The 26,575-nt window shown below is 35.0% G+C and overlaps 1 protein-coding gene across 40 annotated transcripts in view; it reads left to right on the top strand.

The window, feature by feature from the left end:
* Nucleotides 1-26,575, top strand: part of Rdl (Resistant to dieldrin) — a 275,701-nt gene that overhangs the window by 212,560 nt on the left and 36,566 nt on the right. For 35 of the 40 annotated variants that reach the window (XM_073983930.1, XM_073983903.1, XM_073983916.1 and 32 more), the window contains 2 exons: nt 2,704-2,841; nt 24,525-24,809. In XM_073983930.1, the coding sequence (XP_073840031.1) occupies nt 2,704-2,841; nt 24,525-24,809 (423 nt within the window). The remainder of the gene's footprint in view (nt 1-2,703; nt 2,842-24,524; nt 24,810-26,575) is intronic. The other 5 variants (XM_073983907.1, XM_073983935.1, XM_073983906.1 and 2 more) reach the window with 1 other exon arrangement.

Below are 26,575 nucleotides of genomic sequence, written 5' to 3'. Positions count from 1 at the left end.
GTCTTCTATAGAATAGATGACCCCTATGGGGGTCTTCTATAGAATAGATGACCCCTATAGAGGCCTTCTATGGAATAGATGACCCCTGTAGGGGTCTTCTATAAAATATCTGTATCTGACATCTGTAGGGCCATTCTATAGAAGAGATGACCCCTGCAGGTGTTTTCTATAGAACAGATGACCCCTGTAGGGGTCTAATATAGAATAGATGACTCCCATAGGGGTTTTATATAGAATAGATGACCCCTATAGGGGTCTTATATAGAATAGATGACCCCTAGAGGTTTCTTCTATAGAATAGATGTCCCCTGTTGGGGTCTCCTATAGAATAGATGACCCCTATAGGGGTCTTCTATAGCGTAGATGACCCCTATTGGGGTCTTCTATAGAGTAGATGACCCCTGTTGGGGTCTTCTGTAGAAAAGATGACACCTGTAGGGGTCTTCTATAGAATAGATGACCCCAATTGGGGTCTTTTATAGAATATATGACCCCTATAGGGGTCTTCTATAGTATAGATGACTCCTATAGGAGTCTTCTATAGAATAGATGACCCCTAGAGGTTTCTTCTATAGAATAGATGTCCCCTGTTGGGGTCTCCTATAGAGTAGATGACCCCTGTTGGGGTCTTCTGTAGAAAAGATGACACCTGTAGGGGTCTTCTATAGAATAGATGACTCCAATTGGGGTCTTCTATAGAATAGATGACCCAATTGGGGTCTTTTATAGAATATATGACCCCTATAGGGGTCTTCTATAGAATAGATGACTCCTATAGGGGTCTTCTATAGAATAGATGACCCAATTGGGGTCTTTTATAGAATATATCACCCCTATAGGGGTCTTCTATAGAATAGATGACCCCTGTTGGGGTCTTCTATAGAATAGATGACCCCTGTTGGGGTCTTCTATAGAATAGATGACCCCTGTTGGGGTCTTCTATAGAATAGATGACCCCTGTTGGGGTCTTCTATAGAATAGATGACCCCTGTTGGGGTCTTCTATAGAATAGATGACCCCTGTTGGGGTCTTCTATAGAATAGATGACCCCTGTTGGGGTCTTCTATAGAATAGATGACCCCTGTTGGGGTCTTCTATAGAATAGATGACCCCTGTTGGGGTCTTCTATAGAATAGATGACCCCTGTTGGGGTCTTCTATAGAATAGATGACCCCTGTTGGGGGCTTCTATAGAATAGATGACCCCTGTTGGGGTCTTCTATAGAATAGATGACCCCTGTGGGGGTCTTCTATAGAATAGATGACGCCTATAAGGGTCTTCTAAGGAGTAGATGACCCCTATAGGGGTCTTCTATAGAATGGATGGCCCCTATAGGGTCCTCTTTAGTCTAGATGACCCCTATAGAGGTCTTTTATAGAATATGGAGTATATATGTAGGGGTCCTCTATAAAATATATGACATCTGTAGGGGTCTTCTATAGAATATATGACCCCTGTTGGGGTTTTAAAGGAAATAGATTACGCCTGTGTGAGTCTATGTAGAATAGATGACCCTTGTAGGGGTCTCCTATAGAATATATAGTTGACTCTGTAGGTGTCATCTATAGTTGCCTTCTTTAGGGGTCTTCTATTCAATAAATGATGTTTTCAATTCTTTCCAACTGCCCCTTCTGGGAAGCCTATTGGAAATTCTATTTTCAAATCTTGACTTATTATTCATTCTATTGGACTATCATTAAGGAAATTGAATTTGTTGAAGATGAGTTTTATTTCCCGTTTCGAAGACTTCGTGTATAAATTGTATGTTAAAATTTATTTTTTTTTATTTTTTTGTTTTAACTTAACTTTACTAAGTATTATTACACCTGAGTTGTATTTATAAAATTTTGTGCCACCTCAGCTGCTGACGAACTACAAGAAACACAAGGGCTTTATCAACAGCAGTGCTTATATAATTTCTTTAAACTACTGCCTATATGAACAAACAGTAGCTACTATTGTTAAGTAAAACTATTTAGATATAAAGAAAGGCTAGGAAAGGTTTCCACACTACCCAAAATATAAAAATTCAAAATAAATCTGAATGAGACTATTAAATACAAAAAAACAACAAATTGACATTCTTAACATTTCATTATTTTAGAAACATATTTTTTCAAATTATTCTATTAATATTATCATAAGTTAATAGTCTCATTTTTATCATTGTTTTAAGGTTATAACTTAACAAAAAAAGAAAAACCCATTTCATAGCAACTCAATGACTTATTTCTTTTTCTTTTGTTTACGGCCATGCCTCTTTTTTAACCAATTAACAACTACGATAACTTCCCCAATCAAAAATCAATCACAATGAAAACAAACTATATATATTTACATATACGATACGATATGATAACAAATGAACGTACGTCAATTAAATATAAAAAAAAACTCAACAAAAACAACAATACCATTTAAAAAATCTCTACTTCATGCCCCTCCATTCAACTATTCTGTTCACAAACTGTAAATATAAAACTGTAAAAAAATCCACCATCCACAATTACCACCAACCACTACCACCAAAAAAAATTTACCACCATCCATCCGGACCGACCAACCTTAAATGAAATTTTAAACAAAACCCAAACCACATATCAATCACCTTGAATGCGTTATCAACCAAATTTGAAATTCTGAAAAAAAATATCAAAACAAACCCACCCGAACTTGAAACAAAACAAAAAATACGAACAAAAGTCGGCTATACGATGCGTGACATTCGCTATAAGTGGAATGAAGGACCGAACTCGGTTGGTGTCTCGAGTGAGGTCTCGCTACCGCAATTTAAGGTCTTGGGTCATCGTCAGAGAGCTATGGAAATCAGTCTTACCACAGGTACCTGTAGACGGTTACCGAATTTATTTCTATTAATACAAAAATATATCTATAATTATTCAATTTCTTTTTAAAACAATAATCTTCTTATAAACTTATTTGGTTATATTGTTCTATTTATTTATTATCTTTATCTTTTTGGATCTTTCTTAGTTTTATATAACTATCCCCCTAAATATAGTTTTGTTTCTTTTCTATATTTTATATTTTTTTTTGGCCTTCAATGCTATACAATCAATCTTATAGAGAGTATTCAAATTAATCTTTGTTATTGAGAAAGCTACAAATCATTTCTTTCAAATATTTATAAATGTTTTCAAATTGCTAACAAACATGCTTTATTAACTCAAGGATTCAGTAATGTTTTTTGTTGGAACATATTATGGCATAAGGACACAATTTCCACGGAAGTTATATGTATAGAAAAATCTTAATCTTAAAAGCTTTCAGAGGTCTTCTATCAATTAAATAGCTTTTGGAGGTATTTTGTCAATAGAAGAGCTTTACAGGGTCTCCCATTAATTGAAGAAGGGCTCTAGAAGCAGTCTTATCATCAGAAGAGCTGTAGAACGTCTTCTGTCCATGAAAAAGCTTTACCATGTCTCCACCCCGTTGAAGACTTTTGGAGGTCTACTATCTGTACAAGAGCTTTAGGAGGTCTTTTATTAATAGAAGAGTCTCAGAAGGTATTTTAACAAAACCATTAGAAAGTCTTCTATCAATAGCATAGCTTTAGAAGGTCTTGCATCCGTAGAAGGAGGTCTTTTATCACTAGAAGAGCTTTGTGTTAATAGGAGATTCTTAAAAAGTAAAGAGCTTTACAAGGTCTTCTATCTATTGAAGAGCTTTAGGAGGTCTAGAATCAAAAGAATAGCCATCCATAAAACAGCTTTAGAAGGTATTTTATATATAAAACTGTTTTGGAAGGAAGCTTTAGGAGGTCTTTAGAAAAGCTTTAGAAGTGTTTCAGGAGGTATTTTATCAATAGAAAATCTTTAAAAAGTCTTCAATCAATAGAATGGGAGTCCTTTAGAAGGTATTCATTCATACAGTCGCTTTCGGAGGTCTGCTAACAATCGAAGAGCTTTAGGAGGTCTTTTATGAATATAAGTGGTACATATTTTATCAATACAAAGTTTTTTATCTATAGAAGAGCTTTGGAAGGTCCCCTATTAATAAAATAGGACGTCTTCTATCTATAGGTATGAGAAGTCTTATATCTATAGAAGAGCTTTGGGGGGTTTTCCATCTATAGAAGAGCTTTTGGAAGTATTTTATCAATAGAAGAGTTATGGGAGGACTCTTCTGCACTGATTGCCTATAGCAGCTCTTTTGGAAGTTTTCTATCAAACAAGTAAAAAAGTATCAGTCGGCTTTGCCGACAGAGATATACCCTCAGCCTGTGTATATTGAAACAATTTTTTTCCAAAAACCGCATGTATTTAGGGAGTTTTAAAAATTGTGTGCGTTTGAACTGAAAAAATGTTGATTAGGATTTAATATCAAACGTTTTGCGGAGGAGATACTAAAAAGAATGGATCTCCATCCACTACATATGGTACCATAGGGGTTTTTTAGACCTTCAGGGATGTTTGCTCAAGAAGTATGAACTTGCCCTTGAAACAGCTTTTACCATCGCAATTGAGGCAGCAATGCAAGTTGCTTCAACAAAAATCAAAGTGATTCGAAAGCAGGTCTTAAAGTGAACATGTATCCGAAATTTTGAGTGGGAGGTACCGGATGGAGTGGACATATATAGTCCATATTTGAACCTAATCTATATCTGGTAGATATATTAGGATGTGTAAAGTATGGACCAATTCGGCCACTCTCTTCAAGGGTTATCGTACGCACAATTTTTCCGAAAATTTTTGAACTTTTGTGGGGGAGGTACCTGAAGGAGTGGACCGATATGGCTTATCTTCGAACTTAAACTATGTTTGGACAAAATATTACTAAGGCCAAACTTTGGACCGAATCGGCAGACCTGTTCGAGAGTTATTTTGCCCTCCAACCTCCTCACACGGTGTCATAGGAGTTTTTTGCAACTTTCAGGCGATTTTCTCAGGAAGTATGGACTTGCCCCTGATGAAACTTATACCGTCGTATGGAGGGCAGTGAATACAAGTTGCTAAAGCAAAAATCAAAGCGATTCGAGAGATGTTCCTAAACTGAACTTTTCCAAAATTTTGTGTGGGAGGTACCCGACGGAGTGGACCGATTGAGTCCATATTAAAACCTGATCTAAGTCTGGTACACGCTCCACGATGGGCAAAGTATGGACCAAATCGGTTACAACCTTCAAGAGTTATCGTGCGTACAAATTTTCCGAACATTTTCGAACTTTTGGGGGGAGGTACCGGAAGTAGTGGGCCGATATAGCTCATCTTCGAACTTAAACTAAGTTTGGACAAAATATTAGGAAAGCCAAAATTTGAACCGAATCGGTTCATCCCTTCGAGAGTTATCGTGCGCTCCAGCCAGACAGACAGACAGACAGACGGACGGACATTGCTCAATCGACTCCAAATTGTCTGAAACACATTTCGTCCAAACATACTTGGGGTCTAAAACCATTATTTCGATGAGGCACATTTTGCCCGTATGAAAGTGTATATACCCTTCATAGCCTAAAGGCTGAGGGTATAAAAAATAGATATCCATAGGAGAGCTTTAGTCTCAGAAGGTATTTTATCAATAGAAAATCTTTAGAAAGTCTTCTATCAATAGAATAGTTTTAGAAGGTCTTTCATCCGTAGAAGTCCTTTAGAAGGTATTTTATCAAAAAAAGCGTTTTAGTAGGCCTTTTATCAATAGAAGAGCTTTAGGTGGTCTTCTATAAATATAAGAGCTTCAGAATGTATTTTATCAAGGTATACTATCCATTGAAGAGCTTTAGAAGGTCCCCTATCAAAAGAATAGCCATCCATAAAACAGCTTTAGAAGGTATTTTATCAATAAGACTGTTTTGGAAGGAAGCTTTAGGAGGTATTTGGAAAAGCCTTAGAAGGTCTCCTCTCAAGAGAACAGTTTCAGAAGGTATTTTATCAATAGGAAATCTTTAGAAAGTCTTCAATCAATAGAATAGGAGTCCTTTAGAAGGTATTCATTCATACAGCAGCTTTCGGAGGTCTCCTAATAATCGAAAAGCTTTAGGAGGCCTTTCATGAATATAAGAGCTTTAGAAGGTACATATTTTATCAATAAAATAGCTTTAGAAAGTTTTTTATCTATTGAAGAGCTTTAGAAGGTCCCCTTTTAATAAAATATAGAACTGTTTTGGAAGGACTTCTTTCTATAGAATAGGTATGACAAATCTTATATCTATAAAAGAGCATTGGGAGGTTTCCATCTATAGAAGAGCTTTCGAAAGTCGTTTATCTATAGAAGAGTTCTGGGAGGTCTCTTATGTTCTGATGATCTATACAAGCTCATTAGGTAGTTTTCGATCAATAATAGAGCTATGGGAAATCTCCTATGTATAGAAAAGCTTTAGGAGGTCTTCCACCAATAGAAGCGTCTCAGAAGGTATTTTATCAATAGAAAATCTTTAGAAAGTTTTCAATCAATAGAATAGAAGTCCCTTGAAAGGTCTTCATTCATACAACAGCTTTCAGAGATATTCTATCAATCGAAGAGCTTTAGGAGGTCTTTTATCAACAGAGCTTTAAAATGTATTTTATAAATATAAGAGCTTTAGAAGGTACATATTTTATCAATAAAAGAGCTTTACAATGTTTTTTATCTATTGAGGAGCTTTAGAAGGATCCCTATTAATAAAATAGGACGTCTTCTATCTATAGACTTGGAAGGAATTCTTTCTATAGAATAGGTATGACAAGTATTATATCTTTAAAAGAGCGTTGGGTGGTTTTCCATCTATGGAAGAGCTTTCGAAAGTCTTTTATCTATAGAAGAGTTCTTGGAGGTCTCTTATGTACTGATGACCTATAGAACCTCATTAGGAAGTTTTCTATCAAGAAAAGAGCTATGGCAAGTCTCCTATCCATAGAAAAGCTTTAGGAGTTCTTCCACCAATAGAAACGTCTCAGAACGTGTTTTATCAACAGAAAACCTTTAGGAAGTCTTCAATCAATAGAATAAAAGTCCTTTGGAAGATCTTTATTCATACAACAGCTTTCGGAGGTATTCTATCAATCGAAGAGCTTTAGAAGGTCTTTTATCAACACAACTTTAAGAGGTATTTTATAAATATAAGAGCTTTAGAAGGTACATATTTTATCAATAAAAGAGCTTTACAAGGTCTTTTATCTATTGAAGAGCTTTAGAGAGTCCCTTATAAATAGAATAAAAGGTATTCTATCTATAGAACTGTTTTAGAAGGATTTTTCTATAAAATATGTATGAGGAGTCTTATATCTATAGAAGAGCTTTGGGGGGTTTTCCATCTATAGAAGAGCTTTCGAAAGTCTTTTACCTATAAAAGAGTTCTGGGAGGTCTCTCATGTACTGATGACTTATAGAAGCTCATTAGGAAGTTTTATATCAATAACAGAGCTATGGGAAGTCTCCTATACATAGAAAAGCTTTAGGAGGTCTTCTACCAATAAAAGAGTCTCAGAAGGTAGAAGTCCTTTGGAAGGTCTTCATCAACAGTTTTCATACGTATTCTATCAATCGAAGAGCTTTAGGAGGTCTTTTATCAACAGAGCTTTAAGAGGTATTTTTGGTAGAGTTCTGGGAGGTCTCATATGTACTGAGGGCTTAGGAAGTTTTCTATCAATAGAAGAGCTATGGGAGGTCTCCTATCCATAAAGGCCTACTATCCAAACGACAGCTAGGATGTCTTGTCTCTATAGACGACTTCAAGAGAAAGACCCTCACGACCTTAAGAGGGTCTTCTATCCGTAGAAGAGCTTAAGGTTGTTTTCTATTTATAAAATAGCTTTAGGAGGTCTCTATCTATAAAAAAGATATAGACCAGCTTTATAAAGTCTTATTTCTATGGACCTTGTGGAGGTCTTTTACATACATATGTATATGTAGAAAAAATTTCGGAGCTGCTCTGCCTTATTTCTACATATGACCATTTAGAGGATTTCTATTGGTAAATGAGTTGAAGGAAGGTCCTTAAGACTTCCGTTGCAATATGTAGACCTCTATTAGAAAGTGTTATATCTATCAACGTGTTATATATAGGGCAATGGTAGGCAACATATTTTTCTATTGCATACTTTACGGGGTGTCATTGTGTGAGAGCTATGTTTCTTCAAATAGTTGAATTGTGTGTGTGTGTGTGAGAAATTTTACACACACAACTGCAAATGGGAGCCCCATTGCCTACCATTGATCTAGGGCAGCGTTAAGCAAGAGAGCGCCCAACCACGTGCGCTCAATGAGCGTTTCTCTCTCCACGCACCCACATAAACCAATTGAAAAAGCATGCACTTACACCATGGCGTCCCGTAAAGTATGCAATAAAAAAAGATGTTGCCTTTCACTGATCTAGGGCAGGTAACGGTACTAATACAAACGCATTGTTTGCGGTCTCACACATACGTCTCTCTCTCGCTCTCTCCACGGACAGCGTGTGCGTTAATGCATTGCTAAAATTAAAAATCATTGAAACAAGCGACAGAAGAAACTTCTTCATTGACTTCTGAACGGGGACTGAATGGTGGTTGTTCGGTTGTTATTCTCATCACGGGCACGAGTGCCCCTTTTTGACGGATGCTGATCTAGGGTATCTTCTTTCTATAGTATACTTTTAGGAGTTTTTCTATTAATAGAATTTCATAAAAATATATTTAACTGCGAAATACCTTTAGAAGGACTGCCATCTTTTGAAGACCCTTAAAACGTTTTCATATATGTACTTCATATTTTCATATATGTATATATCAGGTGGGATTTATGAGGAGAATTATTTCATAAGCATACTTTTAGGCGGACTATATATGTACCATGATTCATGATTCAAATTATTTATTTCTTCTTCAACAATATTTTTCATTTAGTTTACAGCTAATGGTGTTGTCCTTATTGTCTTAATTGTTTAACAAATGTCAACTGTCACTGAGTTAATATCAAGTAATTACTCTTTTCCTTATTTATTTCTCTTAACATTTGTCAGCTCTAATTGCTATTAAATTATAAAAGATATTCTCTTTACTTTAGCATGTTTTATTTAAATTTCATTTACATTTTTCTTTCAGTCATTTAAAAATAAATTTCTACTAATATATACTACAAATAAATAGTAATGTAATTTCATACTAGAATTAGTGGAAAGAATAGTTTATAGAAAAATAATCAAATTAACTAGCAGTACATACTCCTGTCACAGGATGTGCTATATAAATAGAAAATGAGTCTAGCTTTCTCGTATATGAAATTTAGTTAACTGATATTTTATCATTTTTATGTGAACTGAAATTGAGTGAGTTTGGATAGAGATTAAAAGAATTTGTTGTTTTTTTACAATGAAAAGAAATGCCTATGCGGAAATCCAAAATCCAAGCATTTATTTAAAATGATAAACAAATTTTTTGTATATCAATGTAATTACGAATTTCGAGCTCTTATAATGTAATATGTCAGTATGTTCCAAATATCACCATGGGAACTGTAACACGTTGAATTCCAAGGATCTTATGTATATGTACAAACGAGCATTGAGAGGTATTCTATCTGTAGATGACCTTTATGAGGCTTTCTATCAATAGATCACTTTAAGGGAATTGGAATTTTTGTTGTTGAAAAATATTTTGTCGAAAAATCGGGCAAAAATATTTTCAAAATAAAATCTGTATCGCTGAAAGACAACATTTTTATGTATTTAATAAGCTCACTAAACTGTATGAAGATCGGTCCATTCATTTTCGAGCTATCGTTGGAATCGATGTCAAAAATGTCATTTCGAGAAAAACGCGTTGTAAGTTGCGCCTCTACACACAAATCACAACGTGTTCTTTACATTGTACGGTCATATCTCAGCAAATTTTTCTCCGATCGACTTGAAATTTTAGAGGCATACTCTATTTTAGCGGCATACTACTTGCTTCCCATTTTTTTAAGTGATAAGCAAACCCCATAAGGAAATCTTCTATTTACAGATGTCCTTTACAACGCACAGAGGGGAAACATAGGCCTAAAGTTGCTCAAAACTCAAAATATGAAAATCGTTTTTTCATGAAAAAAATGTTGATAAACGGCAACCAGACTCTTTTCTACATTTGCTATAACCATCCTCGACTTTGTAAGATTAACCAATCCAATGCAGCAGTCGATTGAACTCAGCCATACTGAAAACAAAAAGTACATTTTCGAAAACTAAGAAATTAGGTGAACATTAAAATGACATTATTTTCGCGAAAATGTATATTTTTCAAGATTTATTGTTTTTGTACAGTCTCCGAACAAGATTAGCATTTAAAATTTTCAGATTGATTTTACATCTTTGCTCTTTGATAATGGTGATACATGCCCTATTTATGAAAATTTTTTATGATAATTTTTAAGCTTACTACAATTTCAATAGTGAAAAAGTCTATTTCCCCGTCGTTTCCCGACCATCGTTTCTTCTAATGTGTTATGCGCTTGAGTCTCAAATATCAGATCCAAACATAAAAAAATGCGCATATTTGCGCCATTCCGAAAAAATCTAACATATGAAATATTTTTACATGGAATTGCGAGGTTTACTCACACTAAATGGTGTTCCGCCTTATAACCGGGACTTTTATTTATCAGACTAAACCAACACCTATCAAATATGTTTGCATTATTCAGAAACATTCACGGCTTTTCTCATGTGAATTGAGAAAAATTTAATTTAAGTAAGTTTCAAAAAATAAAATTTGGAATGAAATATATGTATATGGGACTATATATACATCTGTACCGATTTGTTTGAAAATTGGCTCAATGTTTTTTTTAGGCTAGTTCAGGTTGCATGTGTCAAATTTCAGTGATTTTGGTCCATTTTTATCTCATTTCAGATGCGAATATATATGGAAGCTGCATCCAAATCTGCACCGATTTTCGTTATTTTCTATAGGATTAATCCTTCTACAGAAGTTATGCTTTGTGCAAAATTTTATATCAATCCGACTATAACTGAGCTTTCTAGGGCTTTCGATTAACTTTTAACACAAATTTCCCCTCTGTGCAACGTCTTCTACTTATATATGGTTTTTATGATGTATTCTATACCCAGCAAAAAGTTTGGTTCCAAAGATGCAGTTAAATCATAAATCAGAAGTTAACAATGTTTTCGACATTTTGGGTTCCAGCTTCCAAATATTGGAACCTTATTCGTTTTTCCACCATAATAGCCTTTTTAGGTCTTGATGAAGACAGAATTCGCCTGTTGTAGATTGTTTGTGATCTTCGGAGCCGAAGTATTTGAGTCCCCAGCTTTAATCACATCGAGCATGGTTGGTTTGTGCATAAGTTTGTTTTCCAAACAACCTCGGACTTGATGTATTCTCCCTCTACGAAGTATGAACAATATGCCACCCGTTTCGAGAACATTTTTATGGGGAAGTAAACTGAACTTCGGTAACCAAATTTTACAATTATACCAGCCAAAAATATAGCTCAAAACCTCAAAAACGCTCGAGTCGTGTAGTCCATATTCGAACCGGATCTATATCTGGCAGATATATTAGGATTTGTGAAGTATGAACCAAATCGGTCACTCCCTTCAAGAGTTGTCGTGCGCACACTTTTTCCGAACATTTTTGAACTTTTGTGGGGAAGGTACCTGAAGGCGTGGACCGATATGGCTCATCTTCGAACTAATATTAAGTTTGGACAAAATATTGCGAAGGCCAAATTTTGGACCAAATCGACATATCCGTTCGAGAATTATCTTGGGCTCCAACCGCTATTTTCTCAGGAAGTATGGACTTGCCCCTGATGAAACTTGTACCGTCGTATGGGAGGCAGTGAATAGAAGTTGTTACAACAAAAATCAAAATGATTCGAGAGCAGGTCCTAAACTGAACTTTACCGACATTTTGTGTGGAAAGAGTTTAGTGATTGAGTCCATATTGGAAAATCTTCTAAGTCTGGTAGAAATCTCACGATGTGGGAGGTACTGGAAGGAGTGGACCGATATAACCCATCTTCGAACTTAAACTAAGTTTGGATAAAATATTACGAAAACCACATTATGATCCGTTCGAGAGTTATCGTGTGCTCCATCCAGCCAAACAGACGGATAGTGCTAAATCAACTTCAAATTGTCTGAAACGGATTTCGTCCAAACATACTTGGGGTCTAACCTGGGGTCTTAAACAATTATTTGGACGAGGCACATTTTGTCCGTATGATAGTGTATATACCCTCGTTAGCATAAATGCTGAGGGTATAGAAAAATGTTATCACGGCATGTTAGCGTTCAGTTCCAAACTTCCGCAAGCTCCGCTTAAAGCGTTTTGTCGTCAACCATACAGGTTGAATGAGAATCTCATCACTGCAAAAAAAAACAACTAGCATTTGAGAAATGAAATGTTCGACAGCAGGGAAGCCACTCCACAGCCGATATGTTTGATGAGCTGCTACCAACAGCGAAACCGGTAGTTGTAGGGGTTCGAATCTACGGCTTTGCAAAAAATCTTAGGTCATTAAGCTCGACTCCACCGAGAAATTCATTACAAATAAACATAAGCAGGTAACTCGAACCTGACGTTTTACGTCCTATCTCAACTTGTTTAGATGTTGTCCCCTGACTACGTGGCACAGTGGTTTAGAATCGTTCTTTTTCCTGTAACCTCCCAGCTAACATAAAAATACGCTGATTTTTATTTATTTGAAAATTTTGCTTGCTTAGCGTTTGTAGTGGAAAATCATACAGGTTGAATGAGAAAAAAGCTTATAACTATAAAAAAACAACTTGCAACATCGAGAAATGAATACTTCGATGACAGAGAAGCCACTCCGAAGCCGATATGTTTGATGAGCTGCTACCAACAGCGATACGGCTCACATAACGGTGGTTGTGTGGGTACAAATCTACGGCTTTCCTTATTCACTTGCAAAAAATCGTAGGTCCCAACAAGAAATTAATTAAAAATAGTGACTGGAAAAATTATCCTAAAAAAACGAATCAAAATTTTCCTTCAGAGTATGTGCAGATTACTCGGAAAGTATTCGGAAAAAACGTTAGAGAATCTCGGAGAAATCTGATATCAGAGCCATCGGTAAAAATTGTTAACTGGGCGTAAAAACTTGGACAAAATAGCCCACCTTCGAACTTGACCTACCTGTAAACAACGTTTTAAAGTCCTATTTCATATTGTTTTGATGTCGCCGCCTAACTACGTGGCACAGTGGTTTATAATCGCTTTTTTCTGGTCAAAAGTCTGTAACATTTGAACTGATAGAGATATTTTCATAAATTTCGAAATCGGTCCAGTAGTTGCAGAGGAATTCATGGTTAAAGTTAAAAATTTGAGTTTTTTCATAGTTTGCATCAAAATATCAAAAAAATATCAAAACACCAATAAACAAACCATGAAAATAGAAAAAATATTATTTTTTTTGGAAAACAAAATTTTTTAAAAATAGTTTCGAAAAAATGTTTTCCAAAAATTTAAATTTTTTTCAAAAATTAAAAATACTTATTGGATTTTAATAAAACTCATATAACCCTTATAAAAACTAATATATTAAAAAATCTATAATTTATATGGGAAAAGGTGTGAAAAACACAAAGGGACGTGTACAAAAGTATATGTGGGCTGCAAGAGGACACTACCGGACATTATTCTGTGAAAACAGAACATTGTTCCAAGCTGTTTCCTAAAAGTTCTACTCCACTAAAGTTGTAAAATTTAGTACCTAAAGGAAACATAAAACAGCTCACTTCGTGTAAACGCTACGGTAATTTATTAAAACAGTTCTCAAAGACAATAATTCTACCTACTCTACAAAAAACAACGAATGCTGTTATAACTTCCGAGAAAAAGCTATTTCTTTCTCCAGAAATTTGCAAAAATGACGTATTTTCCAAAGATGCGAAAAAAATTGTCGTCGTTAGGAGTACGCCACGCCCACACCTTCCAATATTTTGACCTGATTTTTTGATTTCTTTAGTTTCAATATGTTTACTATAGAATCCCATATTAAAATTAATGACAAAACTTTTGGGTTTTGGCCAGCAAAATCGATTCCTGATTTTCTTGGCCAAAAATCAAAATTTTGTTTTGTCAAAGATATTTAATTTCTATATGGGTTTCGATAGTAAACATATTAAAACTAAGGTAAACAAAACGTAGGTCAAAATACTGGAAGGTGGAGGCGTTGGTGCCCGTAAAGACGAACAACTTTTCCCATTTTTTGGGAAACACGTAATTTTTGCAAATTTCTGGAGAAAGATGTAGCTCATTCTCGGAAACTGTAACAGATAGTGTGTTCATTGTTTTTTTTTTTGCAATGTAGTTAGGATTATGGCCTTTAAAAATCGTTTTAATAAATTACCATAGCGTTTACACTGCATGAGATATTTCATTTTTCCTTCTCCAATATGAATTACAGATTTTTTACACAAAATGATTTTTTTTTTTTTTGAGTAAACGAGTTTTTATGCCAATTATATAAGTTTTATGAAAACCAAAGGAGTATTTTTTTATTTTTTGAAAAAATTAAAATTTGTGAAGATTTTTTTTCGAATTTTATTTTTTGTATTTTTATAGTTTATTTATTGGCGTTTGGCCATCTTTAATATATAGGAATATATAAGAAACACAAAAACACTGATGTTTTGATGAAAAATAGTAAAAACTCAAAAGTTTAATTTGACCTTGAGTTTCTCTGCAACTACCAGAACGAATTTGACAGCTTATGCTTCATCTGAAAGCTGATTTTGTTATCTGTACAACAAAAAAAAAATAATTATGAAAATATCTCTATCCGTTCAAAGTTCCAGAATTTTGACCAGGAAAAAACGATTCTGAACCACTGTGCGTCGGTGGGGCTGGATAACTGTGTGTGTAGGATAATGGAAAAAATAGAGATTTTTTCCCTCGTTAGAGTAAATAAGGATAAGGATTTAAAGGTTACATTTCATTCCTGTAGAAGGCATCAAACCAATATATGTTTTGTTAGTTTTTTTGGGCTCTTTAGGTTCCTGTCCCCAATATATAAAACCTCTTATTAAGCATATCCAAACTCACTCAGTATAAAGTTCATGGAAATGATTTGAATATCAATTTGTTAGTCTTTAGTTAGGAAGAATGCATTTTCTTTTTTTCGTTAAACATAACCTACAAATTTTAGTTTAGCATGTTAAGCTCCTCTATTTAATTAATATGAAATAAAAATAAATCATTCATTTTAATTCATGTGTTTCAGCCCCATTGTGTTAATGTTTAGTTGTTTTGTTATATTATTTCATTTTAACATTACAAAAAATCCAAAAAAATGACACCAAATTGTTGCAAATTGCTGCCAAAAACAGCATCACATAAAATTCCCATTCAATTGTAATATTGAAAACTCAATTATTTCATGCAAAAAAAAGAGACAATCAAAAATGTATAAAATAAAAATCAAACAATTGAGAAACACATCATAAAATAATAAATTACAATTTTCATTTAATTACATTAACAAACATTAGAAAGACTTAGCTTGAATTATTTATCACATAGTTTTTATTACTCAATATTTTAGCAAACAAATTAAATATAAAACAATATTAAAAATTTACTTATCAATATTAACAAAATTTTGTTACACAAACTCATAACATTGCGTTCGATAGTCATAATAGTTATCAAAAAGATATCAACAAAAATACATTTTAGCTTAACCTTAACCTACATATCATATTTACAACATTATCTCGTATCTTGTTCATTGTTATAGTTATCATTTATAATCGCAGTATGTTTAGAAGTTATTCCATTAGTAACAGTCATTCATAACCATCATCAACATCATCGTATCATCATTAAGCCCTACAATCCTCTTGTATCTTGTATCAGGGGAAACTTTTAAATCAACTGCTGAGAAAATCGTAAAATCGTAGGGATTCATTTTATTGTGAGAAACGCCCTCCCAAGCATGCACTCATCTCAAATCAACAACTTTTTCGCCAATTAAAAAAAAACGGAACACACTGTTTTTATAGGTTTTTTCCTTTCTTTGTTGTGCTTTTTGCTCAACTTTTGTGCAAAAGCCTGAAAATCTGAAATCGTTGCTCGTTCTCCTTAAACCAAACAACAAGTCGCTGTCATTAAAACATCTTTACATACCTCGAACCTATCTACATATTATCTATGCTACAAATTCTGATATGAATTTTTGTGTTGAATTTTTAGAACTTTGTTTTTCATTTAGAATTGCACAAACAACAATCTTTTTGCTTTTAAGTTTAAATTATATTACTTTAATAATATTTATTCGACTGATTTACTAATAATTCTTCAAGTTGTCAATAGGGGTCTCACTACTTATGTATGTACATAAGAATTCACATACGTACTATGTAATATACATACATATATATACGAATATGGTTTCTCTAAGATGATTTCAAATTAAATCATTTCGAATTGCATACTACCAAACTTCGGTTTTTGGACAAATATTTGATTCTCTCCTAAATCAAATTCAAATTTTCCCCAAAGTATTTCGAACGAATTTGGTTTCGAATCGTCTAGGAGAAATATGACAATAATATGAAAATATCATCTGAAAATATTATTCCATTATTTAGAAATCACCAGATCCAACAAAAATAAAACCGAAAAAATCCTGATGGTATCAGTTGTTTATTGAATCTTCTTTATTCATCCTTCCGATATTGTTGTCCTCGAACCTTGATAGCTTTAGAAACACGTCATTCATACGACTTCAGAAGCAGTAAGAATATAATTATAGCGGAGGTTCAGAAAACCCAGCTCAACAACAACTACTTCTTACAAAGATGTGGTGATTACAACGTATTGAGGAAGAATGGCACAAGAAGTGGTCTTTTCTCCTGGATCAAACTATCTAACAACGATTGTCTCCAACAACAGACCGGCCGAATTTATTGCTCTTTGAACGCCACCGCACTTTCATTTATTACGGAAAGGCTAACAGGCTATAACGAGTGGTTTTATCGAAGGCTGAGGTTAGCTCAGCCGCTACCAGGGTCGACTCAAGGACCCAGAAACCTTAAGTAAATGAGACACGATGGAAGTGTGCTTCAGTGTTTTATTTATATTACTTCGTAAGCATACGATTCTGACAATATGGAGATTAGCTGATGTTGTAACATAATATGTTGGTAAAGTTGGGGAAGAGCTTCGAATTGGTCGGTAGCAAATAGGCGAAAATCGGCTAATACCAGATGGGGTTGGTCGTCGACAGTCCGTCGATAACACTTGGCTCGGCAACCGTGAGATCGGCAATCCTCTGATAGGCGGTCCTCACTCGTCAATACTCGGGTCGGCAGTTTCCGATGTTGTGATATCGCACGGCTCGGTGTCTTCGGCTGTGGAGTTCAGTTCATTAGTCTTCGGCTGTGGAGTTCGGTTCGGTAGTCTTCGGCTGTGGAGTTCGGTTCGGTAGTCTTCGGCTGTGGAGTTCGGCTCGGTAGTCTTCGGGTGTTGGGTTCGGTTCGTTCGTATCCCAATTGCTGCTCTGTAAAGAAAAGAGTCGGGTATAGTTAGACAACAGAGCGAACAAATCGCAGAGAGCGAACGTATCGACAGGAGTAAACGAATCGACAGGAGCGAACGAATCGACAGGAGTGAACGAATCGCCAGGATCGAACGAATCGACAGGAGCGAACGAATTGCCAGGAGAACGATTCGAAAGGAGCGAACGACTCGATTCGATCGACAGGAGCGAACGAATCGGCAGGAGCGAACGAATCGACAGGAGCGAACGTATCGCAAGGCCGATGGCTGATGTAGTCTTCGGTTCAACCGAATAGGACTGCGGACAATGCCACACGTCTTCTCTTTCACGTCGGTTAACGCCAGCACTCGATCAATTCAGCGACGAAAACTAAACATCTTATCCATCTAGGTTTACGGAGTGAATGCGAATTATTTGTAAGGCGAGACAACCAGGAAATACACTGAAGTTTAAATAGTGTATAAATGGAGTTGTAATTATGCATAAAGTTGGAATTGCGCATGCACTGATAAGGTACTTTTGTATTGATACTGGATGTAATATCTGAGGGGCGGTTTGCAATGTAGCGGTCACGTTACAAGGCATAGATTTAGATAGTTCACTAATCACTGTTCCACAGAACGGTCCAACCCTTATGAGGATCAGGTAGCAGAAACGACTCTCAGGGGCATTAACACCGCTGCAGCTGCTCGCTACCTGTACCTGCTAGTCGAGTACACTTAATGCAGTGGAGAGCAAATTGCGAGAGACTCATGTATTTTGTACACTTTTGTGTATGAGGCCGAACATTTCTACCCAACAGCGACTTAATGAGAGCAAACTTTCCAACAGGTGTGGCGGAACTAAAGATTAGCTTCGTCGAGCCAACACCAACCCCAGTTAACAGGTTGGCTGGTGAGCACTAAGGGAATAACTGGTTATACATACAAATATACTTAGGTTCCCACAACATCGCCGAAGGGACAAAGGAGACTTCTTTCATATCAATGAGTGCACGTCGATTTATATTAGCTCAGCGACATGGGCCCTACCTGTTAACGGAGATTCCGAACGGCGTGCTTACAAACCACTTTTAGAGAATTTTTTATGGCTGAACTACTCTGAAAATGTAAACCAATATTACACTGAGGTGACTAGCCAACACCGTAAATTTTGATGATTTGGTCTGGGATTGAACAGCAGACATTCTGAATGCAAGGCGAAAGTGCTTTCCACTAAACCACGGTGGCCCCAGTATATCACTCTCAAACCCTAGATAGGAGAAGTATAGGACCTCACGTTTGGTAACCTTTAGTGTTGGGCAATCTCGTTCATTGAGCGGATCGATCTTTTTCATTCCGTTCACCAAAAAGATCCGGGTCGTTTACTTCGTTCGTTGGCTCTTTTTCGTTCAACAATACATTTGACTGTATGTATTATTTTCTTTTAAAGTCGTTCGTTCTCTGCTGCATATGACTCCGTCGTTCTTTTCACCGAATCGTTCTTTTGAAAATGTTCGTTCACGAATGACACAACTGTTGTGTTACTTGCTTGTTTGTGTGCTAATGGGGGTGGTTTTGTTTCTGAACGTAGTGGCGGTGGTTTTGATATGAAAGAACCAGATGAACGAATGATGCAAAAGAAAGATATGACCGAGGTGAGTTACTGAGCGAGAGTAGCTCTCTGAATCATTGTTTTTGTGTGGAAAATTGTGCTGTTTGCGGTAACGCAGCGTTTGTTTAGAGTTTGACTGCAAAACCAATGCTGCTAATTTTGTAAGCAGCAATGACTCGTCCATCGGGGATCTAAATGAACGATATAAAAGAATGAGCTGGATACGGATCCGTTCGTTCTTTTCACGGAATCGTTCCTTTGAGCCGGTTCGTTCATGAACGACGCAACTCTAGTAACCTTACGCTGACTGATCTGAATAGGTACACAATTTTAATCGACAATTTGTCGAACACCCCCGTAGTGACAGGGCGAAAAAAGGGTACTACGTCGCATTAGATCTCTTCCTGCCGAGAAGGAAAATCCATAAATCATCCCAAGCATTGGTGCCCGACGGAATCTCAATGGTAATGTTGAAACAGCTGGATGAGCTGGGTATTGAGTATCGCTCCAAAATTTTCAACCTGTCGTTAGCCTTAAACATCGTAACCGAAATGTTTAAATTGAGCAGGGTGGTCCGTCTACTGAAGCTAGGCAACGATACCCGCAAAGGTAAAAAGCATTCGCTCAGAAATAAGAAGTCGAAGCTCCGTAGTGAAGCTCCGAGTGAAAGAGGAAGTTTCCAGAGGTGCAATGATATCTACGGAACTGATTAACCTCTAATAGTCCTGTATTCCATTCACGCTTTGGGTATAAGATATTTCATACTCTACATGATTTACCCCTGCAGACGGCATTGAGATTGATATATTGACATCGGATATACAGGAATAAGAATTCGAAATCCCGTTAAGTGAAAGAGGGGGTTCGCAGAATTTAGGAGTTATCTCCAGAACTGTTTAACCTCTCTCCTGTATTTCATCCTCCTCCTGACGGCATTGAAATTGAGACCATGGCATTGGTATTTCATCCCCTCTAGAAGGCATTGGGATTTTGGTATCAGGTATTATGTAATTAAAATAGTGAAAAAGGGAGTTCTCAGAGGTGCAGTAATATCTCCGGAACTGTTTAAACTCCACCTTTTCTGTATTCAACTCACTTTAGGGGCACTGAGATCGAGATCACGGAATTGGGCATTCAAAAATACAATGTCGAAGCACAAGATGTACTCTAAGGTATTTCATCTCCTATATTTCGTCCCCTCCAGACTACATTTAGGTTGAGATCTTAGCATCGGGTTTTCAGGTATAAAAAGCCGAAGTCACGTAGAGTGAAAGACGGATTTCCCAAAGGTGCGGTGATATCTCCGTTAAAACTCTGCCTTTCATGTATTCCCCCGACTTTAGGGGCATTGAGATCGAGATCATGGCGTTGGGTATTCAATAGTAATAACAATAATTGTTCCACAAGCATCCCAGGCGTACCCGATTCATATTATCTCAATGAATGGAACCTACAGTTTATTGCCGAGTCCGAACGGCGTGTCCTAAGACACCACTTGTAGAGAAGTTTTACACGGCAGAAATACTGAGGAAATGTCGCCAACATTACTGAAGGTTAATTTGCCACCGTTGAAAATTGGACGTTGCCTAGCCGGGGAATCGAACCCACGACTTCTGCGTGCAAGGCGGGTGTGCATACCATTGCATAGTCCAACCACTTTGGAGAGCGTTAAGATTGAGATCTTGCCGTCAGTAACTTTCTTAATGTAATTTGTCGAAGGCTCCACTCCATGTATGAACATTTGGTAGTTACATGTCAAAAAATATATATATGAACAATTGCAATTTCTTCACGGCCCCTGTGCAGCCCTCTGCGCACACCTCTATATATGGGTACGTTATTTATCTGTTTATGTCCCACACCGAAGTGCTAGTTCCCTTAGTTATCCCGTATTTCGATGTGATCACTACCGTGGTTATGAATGGAACCTATAGAAACTAGAGGTAGCAAACAATCGATAGCACTATCGATAGTATCAGTTATTTTTTAAAAATTCAATATCGATAGATTGTTTTTCCCATCGATATTATCTATTGAAATAAATAGAAATTACACAGCTTTTCGGTTTTGTGGATGTGAAAAAGTAAGCCCGTTGTCACACGTACAAAATTTTTGAAAAAGTAAATTGTATTTTTGTATCCTTTTACTAAATAAAAGCAACTGCTTTTTCCGCCATTTTTATTTCCAAAACAAATTGTAATGACAAATTAACAATAATATCGATAGCTATCGATTTTTTGTAATAAAATATCGCAACAATCTAACGTTAGGAATATCGATAGTTTGCCAGCTCTAATATAAACCTTTATATATGTCGACAATCGAGCGGAAACTCTATCCCTGATTTGGATATAAACACATAATAATGGTGAAGCTTCCAATGAGGGTAACACAAAACTGCCACGAGCTCCACTCGCGGTTGAAAGACTTCTCGAATTCGAGCAAGTTGAGGGGGGAAAACTTGCTTCCTTCCACCACCAAACACAAACTTACCCAACACCCAAATAAACTTGTCCCAACCCCACCAAAAAATTGCACTTCGTGTTATGTCTATTCTTACTTTATTTGATACATTTATTGGGTAACATATCTTTGCTGCAAACAAAAATATTCTCCTCTCCAATATTGGCATTAAAATCACCTAGAAGGAATTGTGAGAATTGTGGTATTCTCAAAATAATGTGCGAGGGACATTAAGGCATGAAACCGAAGATTTGTCAAAAAAATGTGAGTTTTTTATATATGTTCCAAATAATGGATCTATCCACAAACAGTCCAATCGTAAAGTGTACAACCATGTTGGAGCACTTGATTCCTAAACAATTTTTAAAGTGAGACCTTTATTGACAATAAGCTTAAATAATCTGATTATATTAAAATCATTTAATATTTTTTTCCTTTTATTTGCAACAAAGGGACTCGCCAAATCTAAATCAAATCAATCGCTGTCAAATTAGACAGCCATTGATGGACATTTCTTGTGAGTCCCATTGTGATTTTCAAACAATTTCCCAAATAGCAGCTGCTTTGCCGCCGCTAAGCTTTCATTGTGTTCCTTATATTTTAGGGCTTTTGTTAACTTTTATCTGTTGTTTTCTTTTAATTTTTTCAAAACAATTCGCACTTGTAGAATTTGGTTTAAAATATACTTTGTTGTAATCACATTCACCTTAATAATAATCAAAAATCGGAACAAATCTAGTTTAGTAAAAACTCTCCGATTTTTTTGAAATTTTTTCCAGAGGTAGGTATTTTTACGCTGATTACGGGAATATAAAATTTTCTTGGGGGACGGACCCGGTTACCCGGTTATTCGACCCGAAAGTCCGGGTACCCGGTACCCGATAGACCCGGTTCTACTGAAAGCTTATGAAAATACCTATCCAACAAGTGGTCATATGATGGGGTTATCTCCAGGGGTTCAGAAGTTATAACCAAAATACCTCTTTTTGGGCCCGGGTTTTTCCATAAAACCCTCAAAAAGTCGAAAAAGGGCCCATTATGGGTGCTCAATTAAATCACGTAATTTTATAGCTCATACTTCAACCTTTCCAAAATGATGCCATTTGTTATAATACCTTCACTGGGTCCAGAGATATTGACCTTAGAACCATCGTACCCACTGATAAAATTCATCTGCCTGAATATGTTGTACAACAATCATTAACATGTAAGTTTATTTACATCGCTTAAACTTACAAAGTCAACAAGGTTGTAAAAATATGTTGTTTTTTGTTTAAATTAAATGTACATATGTATATAAATTAAAAAAGTTTTTCTAAATTCATCACTTTTTTTAAGTAAATTTTTTTCTAAGTAGCCGGCTCTCGGCCGGGGATTTAAGACTTTCTCCTATGGACAGGTTCAAATCTAGGGAATGGGAACAACATTTTCTTTTAAAGTATAAATTTTCTCTAAGTAGCCGGCCTTCGGCCGGGGATTTAAGACTTTCTCCTATGGACAGGTTCAAATCTAGGGAATGGGAACAACATTTTCTTTTAAAGTATAAATTTTCTCTAAGTAGCCGGCCTTCGGCCGTTGATTTAAGACTTTCTCCTATGGACAGGTTCAAATCTAGGGAATGGGAACAACATTTTCTTTTAAAGTATAAATTTTCTCTAAGTAGCCGGCCTTCGGCCGGGGATTTAAGACTTTCTCCTATGGACAGGTTCAAATCTAGGGAATGGGAACAACATTTTCTTTTAAAGTATAAATTTTCTCTAAGTAGCCGGCCTTCGGCCGGGGATTTAAGACTTTCTCCTATGGACAGGTTCAAATCTAGGGAATGGGAACAACATTTTCTTCTAAATTTTAAATTTTTCTCTCATTCTAAGGTCAATATCTCTGGACCCAGTGAAGGTATTATAACAAATGGCACCATTATGGAAAGGTTGAAGTATGAGCTATAAAATTACGTGAATTAATTGAGCACCCATAATGGGCCCTTTTTCGACTTTTTGAGGGTTTTATGGAAAAACCCGGGTCCAAAAAGAGGTATATTGGTTATAACTTCTGAACCCCTGGAGATAACCCCATCATATGACCACTTGTTGGATAGGTATTTTCATAAGCTTTCCAACGATACCCATTTTGTAAGAATCGGTTCAGTAGAACCGGGTCTATCGGGTACCGGGTACCCGGACTTTCGGGTCGAATAACCGGGTAACCGGGTCCGTCCCCCAAGAAAATTTTACATTCCCGTAATCAGCGTAAAAATATCTACCTATGGAAAAAATTTCGAAGAAATCGGAGAGTTTTTACTAAACTAGATTTAAGCCCAAAAATCATTTTAAATTTATTTTTTTGTTTGTATTTGAATTTGTAACTTTGATGTTATGCCAAAAGCAAAAACCCAAAAAATGTTTGTTAAGCTTTTACGTTAGTTCGTTCGAAAGTAAATTTTAATTAATTTTTTTATTTTTATGCAAAATATTTACTAACCATTTTGTGTGTTTGTGTGAGTGTTACTACTAATGCCTAAACTTGTTAAACTCCTTATAAGAAACCCTAAATTTAATTTGTTATTTGTTTCGAAACTTCTCTTTTGTTATTAATTTTATTTTCTTATTTCTTAATATATTTTTACTTTAACCTTTTTTTTCAAATATTGTGTTATAAAAAAGTGAATTTGTTAAGAAAAATTCCTTGTAATAACATAAACAATTTTCTACTCTACTTTTTTGCTACAATTCTCCAAACAAATCGAACTCACGGCGTTTTTTAAATGGATTTTGTTTGCTAATCACACAAACAAAAACAAACAAACATATTTGGATACAACCCTGCTACGACCCCCCTCCATAAACCCTGCAACGATGTCGGGTGTTTAATGTCTGATGTTTGATGTCTGCTGGATATGGAATATTGAAAACAAAACAAAAATACAAACAAAAAACCTAATTGGATTATTGGAACAAACCCCAAAAACAAAAAAAAACAACTAAATTAAACAAAAACAAAATTATTTACGACAACAACAACCACAACAGGAAATTATTCGCGTCTGGCTTGCGAGATACAATTTGTGCGCTCTATGGGCTATTATCTTATACAAATTTATATACCCTCTGGACTGATCGTTATTATATCATGGGTATCATTTTGGCTTAATCGTAATGCTACACCAGCCCGTGTAGCTTTAGGTGTCACCACTGTGTTGACCATGACAACTTTGATGTCATCGACAAATGCTGCGCTGCCGAAAATTTCTTATGTCAAATCGATTGACGTCTATCTAGGAACATGTTTCGTGATGGTCTTTGCCAGTTTATTGGGTAAACAAAACTAACAATAACAACAATTTTTTTTCCGACATTCTTTTTTCTACTCGTTAACTTTTTCTGTTACTAATTTAAAAAAAAAATATCTGTACATGTTTTGACGTTCTATGTGTGTGTATTATTTTATTTTTCCAAAAAACAATCTTTTTATTTTAATTTTTTTTTAACTACTGTAAATTTTTTGCGTTGATTCTTTTTTGATTTAATTCTTTTGTTCTTACTTTCGGTGTACATTTTGTAGAATACTTTTTCTGAAACCAATAACAAAATATTGACGTACACAAGTTAAAGGGGATCATCTAGGAAATTTTGCGTTTCAGGAAATTCGCTGTTGCGGAAAAACTTTCCGTCCAGGGTTTTGTGGAACACAAAAAGTTTCCGTTTTGCTCCCTACACCTTACATACTACAACAATTAACTACCACTATCACCACTACTAACTACTACACTACTCCAGCTCTTTTTCTTTCACCACTTAACTCTTTCTCTCTTTCCAATAAAATAAGAGAAACTTATTTGGAAAGTATCAGCAAGGTATTGATGTGCTCTCTTCAATACTTTTTGCTTTCTTTCCGTTTGTTTTATACACAAAATATTACACTTTAAAAAATATATTTATTTTTTTTTAATCTATAAAACCAATATAATGGAGGCCTTATAGTTATTTTAAAAATGATATAAACATTACAAAAACATATGCAACACTTAATACAGCGAATAACCAAAAGTAAAAGTTCTCAATTTTTAGTATAAAAATGGTGGCGGTTATACTGGTGTACTCTTTACACCAACAATCAGTAATCAGTTCCTTTACCATTGGATTCCTCTTCTTAACCGACAGAATTAATAATAATTAATACTTTTTAGCAAAGGTTTGTAAACGATAGTTTGATAACCGAATATCCGGTATTCACTTTACCCCTATCGGCCCAATTGGGAATTCCTAAGGAATTTTTACAATTTTTACGACGATCGAGATCATAGCTTTATCTAATCCCCGCTTTAGTGAAAACTAATGAATAAATAATAACACATTATTACAGTCCAGATGGTCATTGGTCTTTCGACAAATATTTTTTATAAAATTCAATGTTCAAGTTTGGTTAAGCCCCTCAGTAAAATTTAGGATTACATTTCTTCTTCGGCGATACAAAAGAAGTCCCTCCATTGGAGCTAAATATAAAGCGCTACGCTTACTAATATGAGTAAAGGAGAGGAAAGAATAATTGTCTTATATTACATTATTTATTATAAGTATTTTTAATTATTATTATAATACAAATATTATTATTACAATTAAAATTATAATAATTATTATAATTATAGTTGTTATAATTATTATTAAATAGCAATATTTGTGTTATTATAAAGATTATTATAAAAATATTTGTTGTAATTATGTAATAATAATTATGATAATTATTTTCATAATAATAATTATAATTATTATAATAATATACATAATAATAACAATTATTATAAAAATAATTTTTCAAATTAATAGTACTATTATTGTTATTATTAAATTATTATCATTATAATTAATTTTATTTAATTTATTTTAATATATAAAATAATAATAATTATAATTATTAATATAAAAATAGTTTTTAGTATTATTTTTGTTATTATTACAATTTATATTTTATTATTATAATTGTTACTATAATTAAAATGATTATAATATTATATTTCTTATAATCATTATTATTTTAAATATTATAATAATAATAATAATAATTATTATTATATATTGCAATA

This window comes from Musca autumnalis, unplaced genomic scaffold (assembly GCF_047663935.1).
Source record: "Musca autumnalis isolate F117 unplaced genomic scaffold, ASM4766393v1 scaffold_4, whole genome shotgun sequence".
Lineage (NCBI taxonomy): Eukaryota > Metazoa > Arthropoda > Insecta > Diptera > Muscidae > Musca > Musca autumnalis.
Note: the sequence above shows the minus strand (reverse complement) of the source record. Positions and strands in the feature narration are given on the sequence as shown.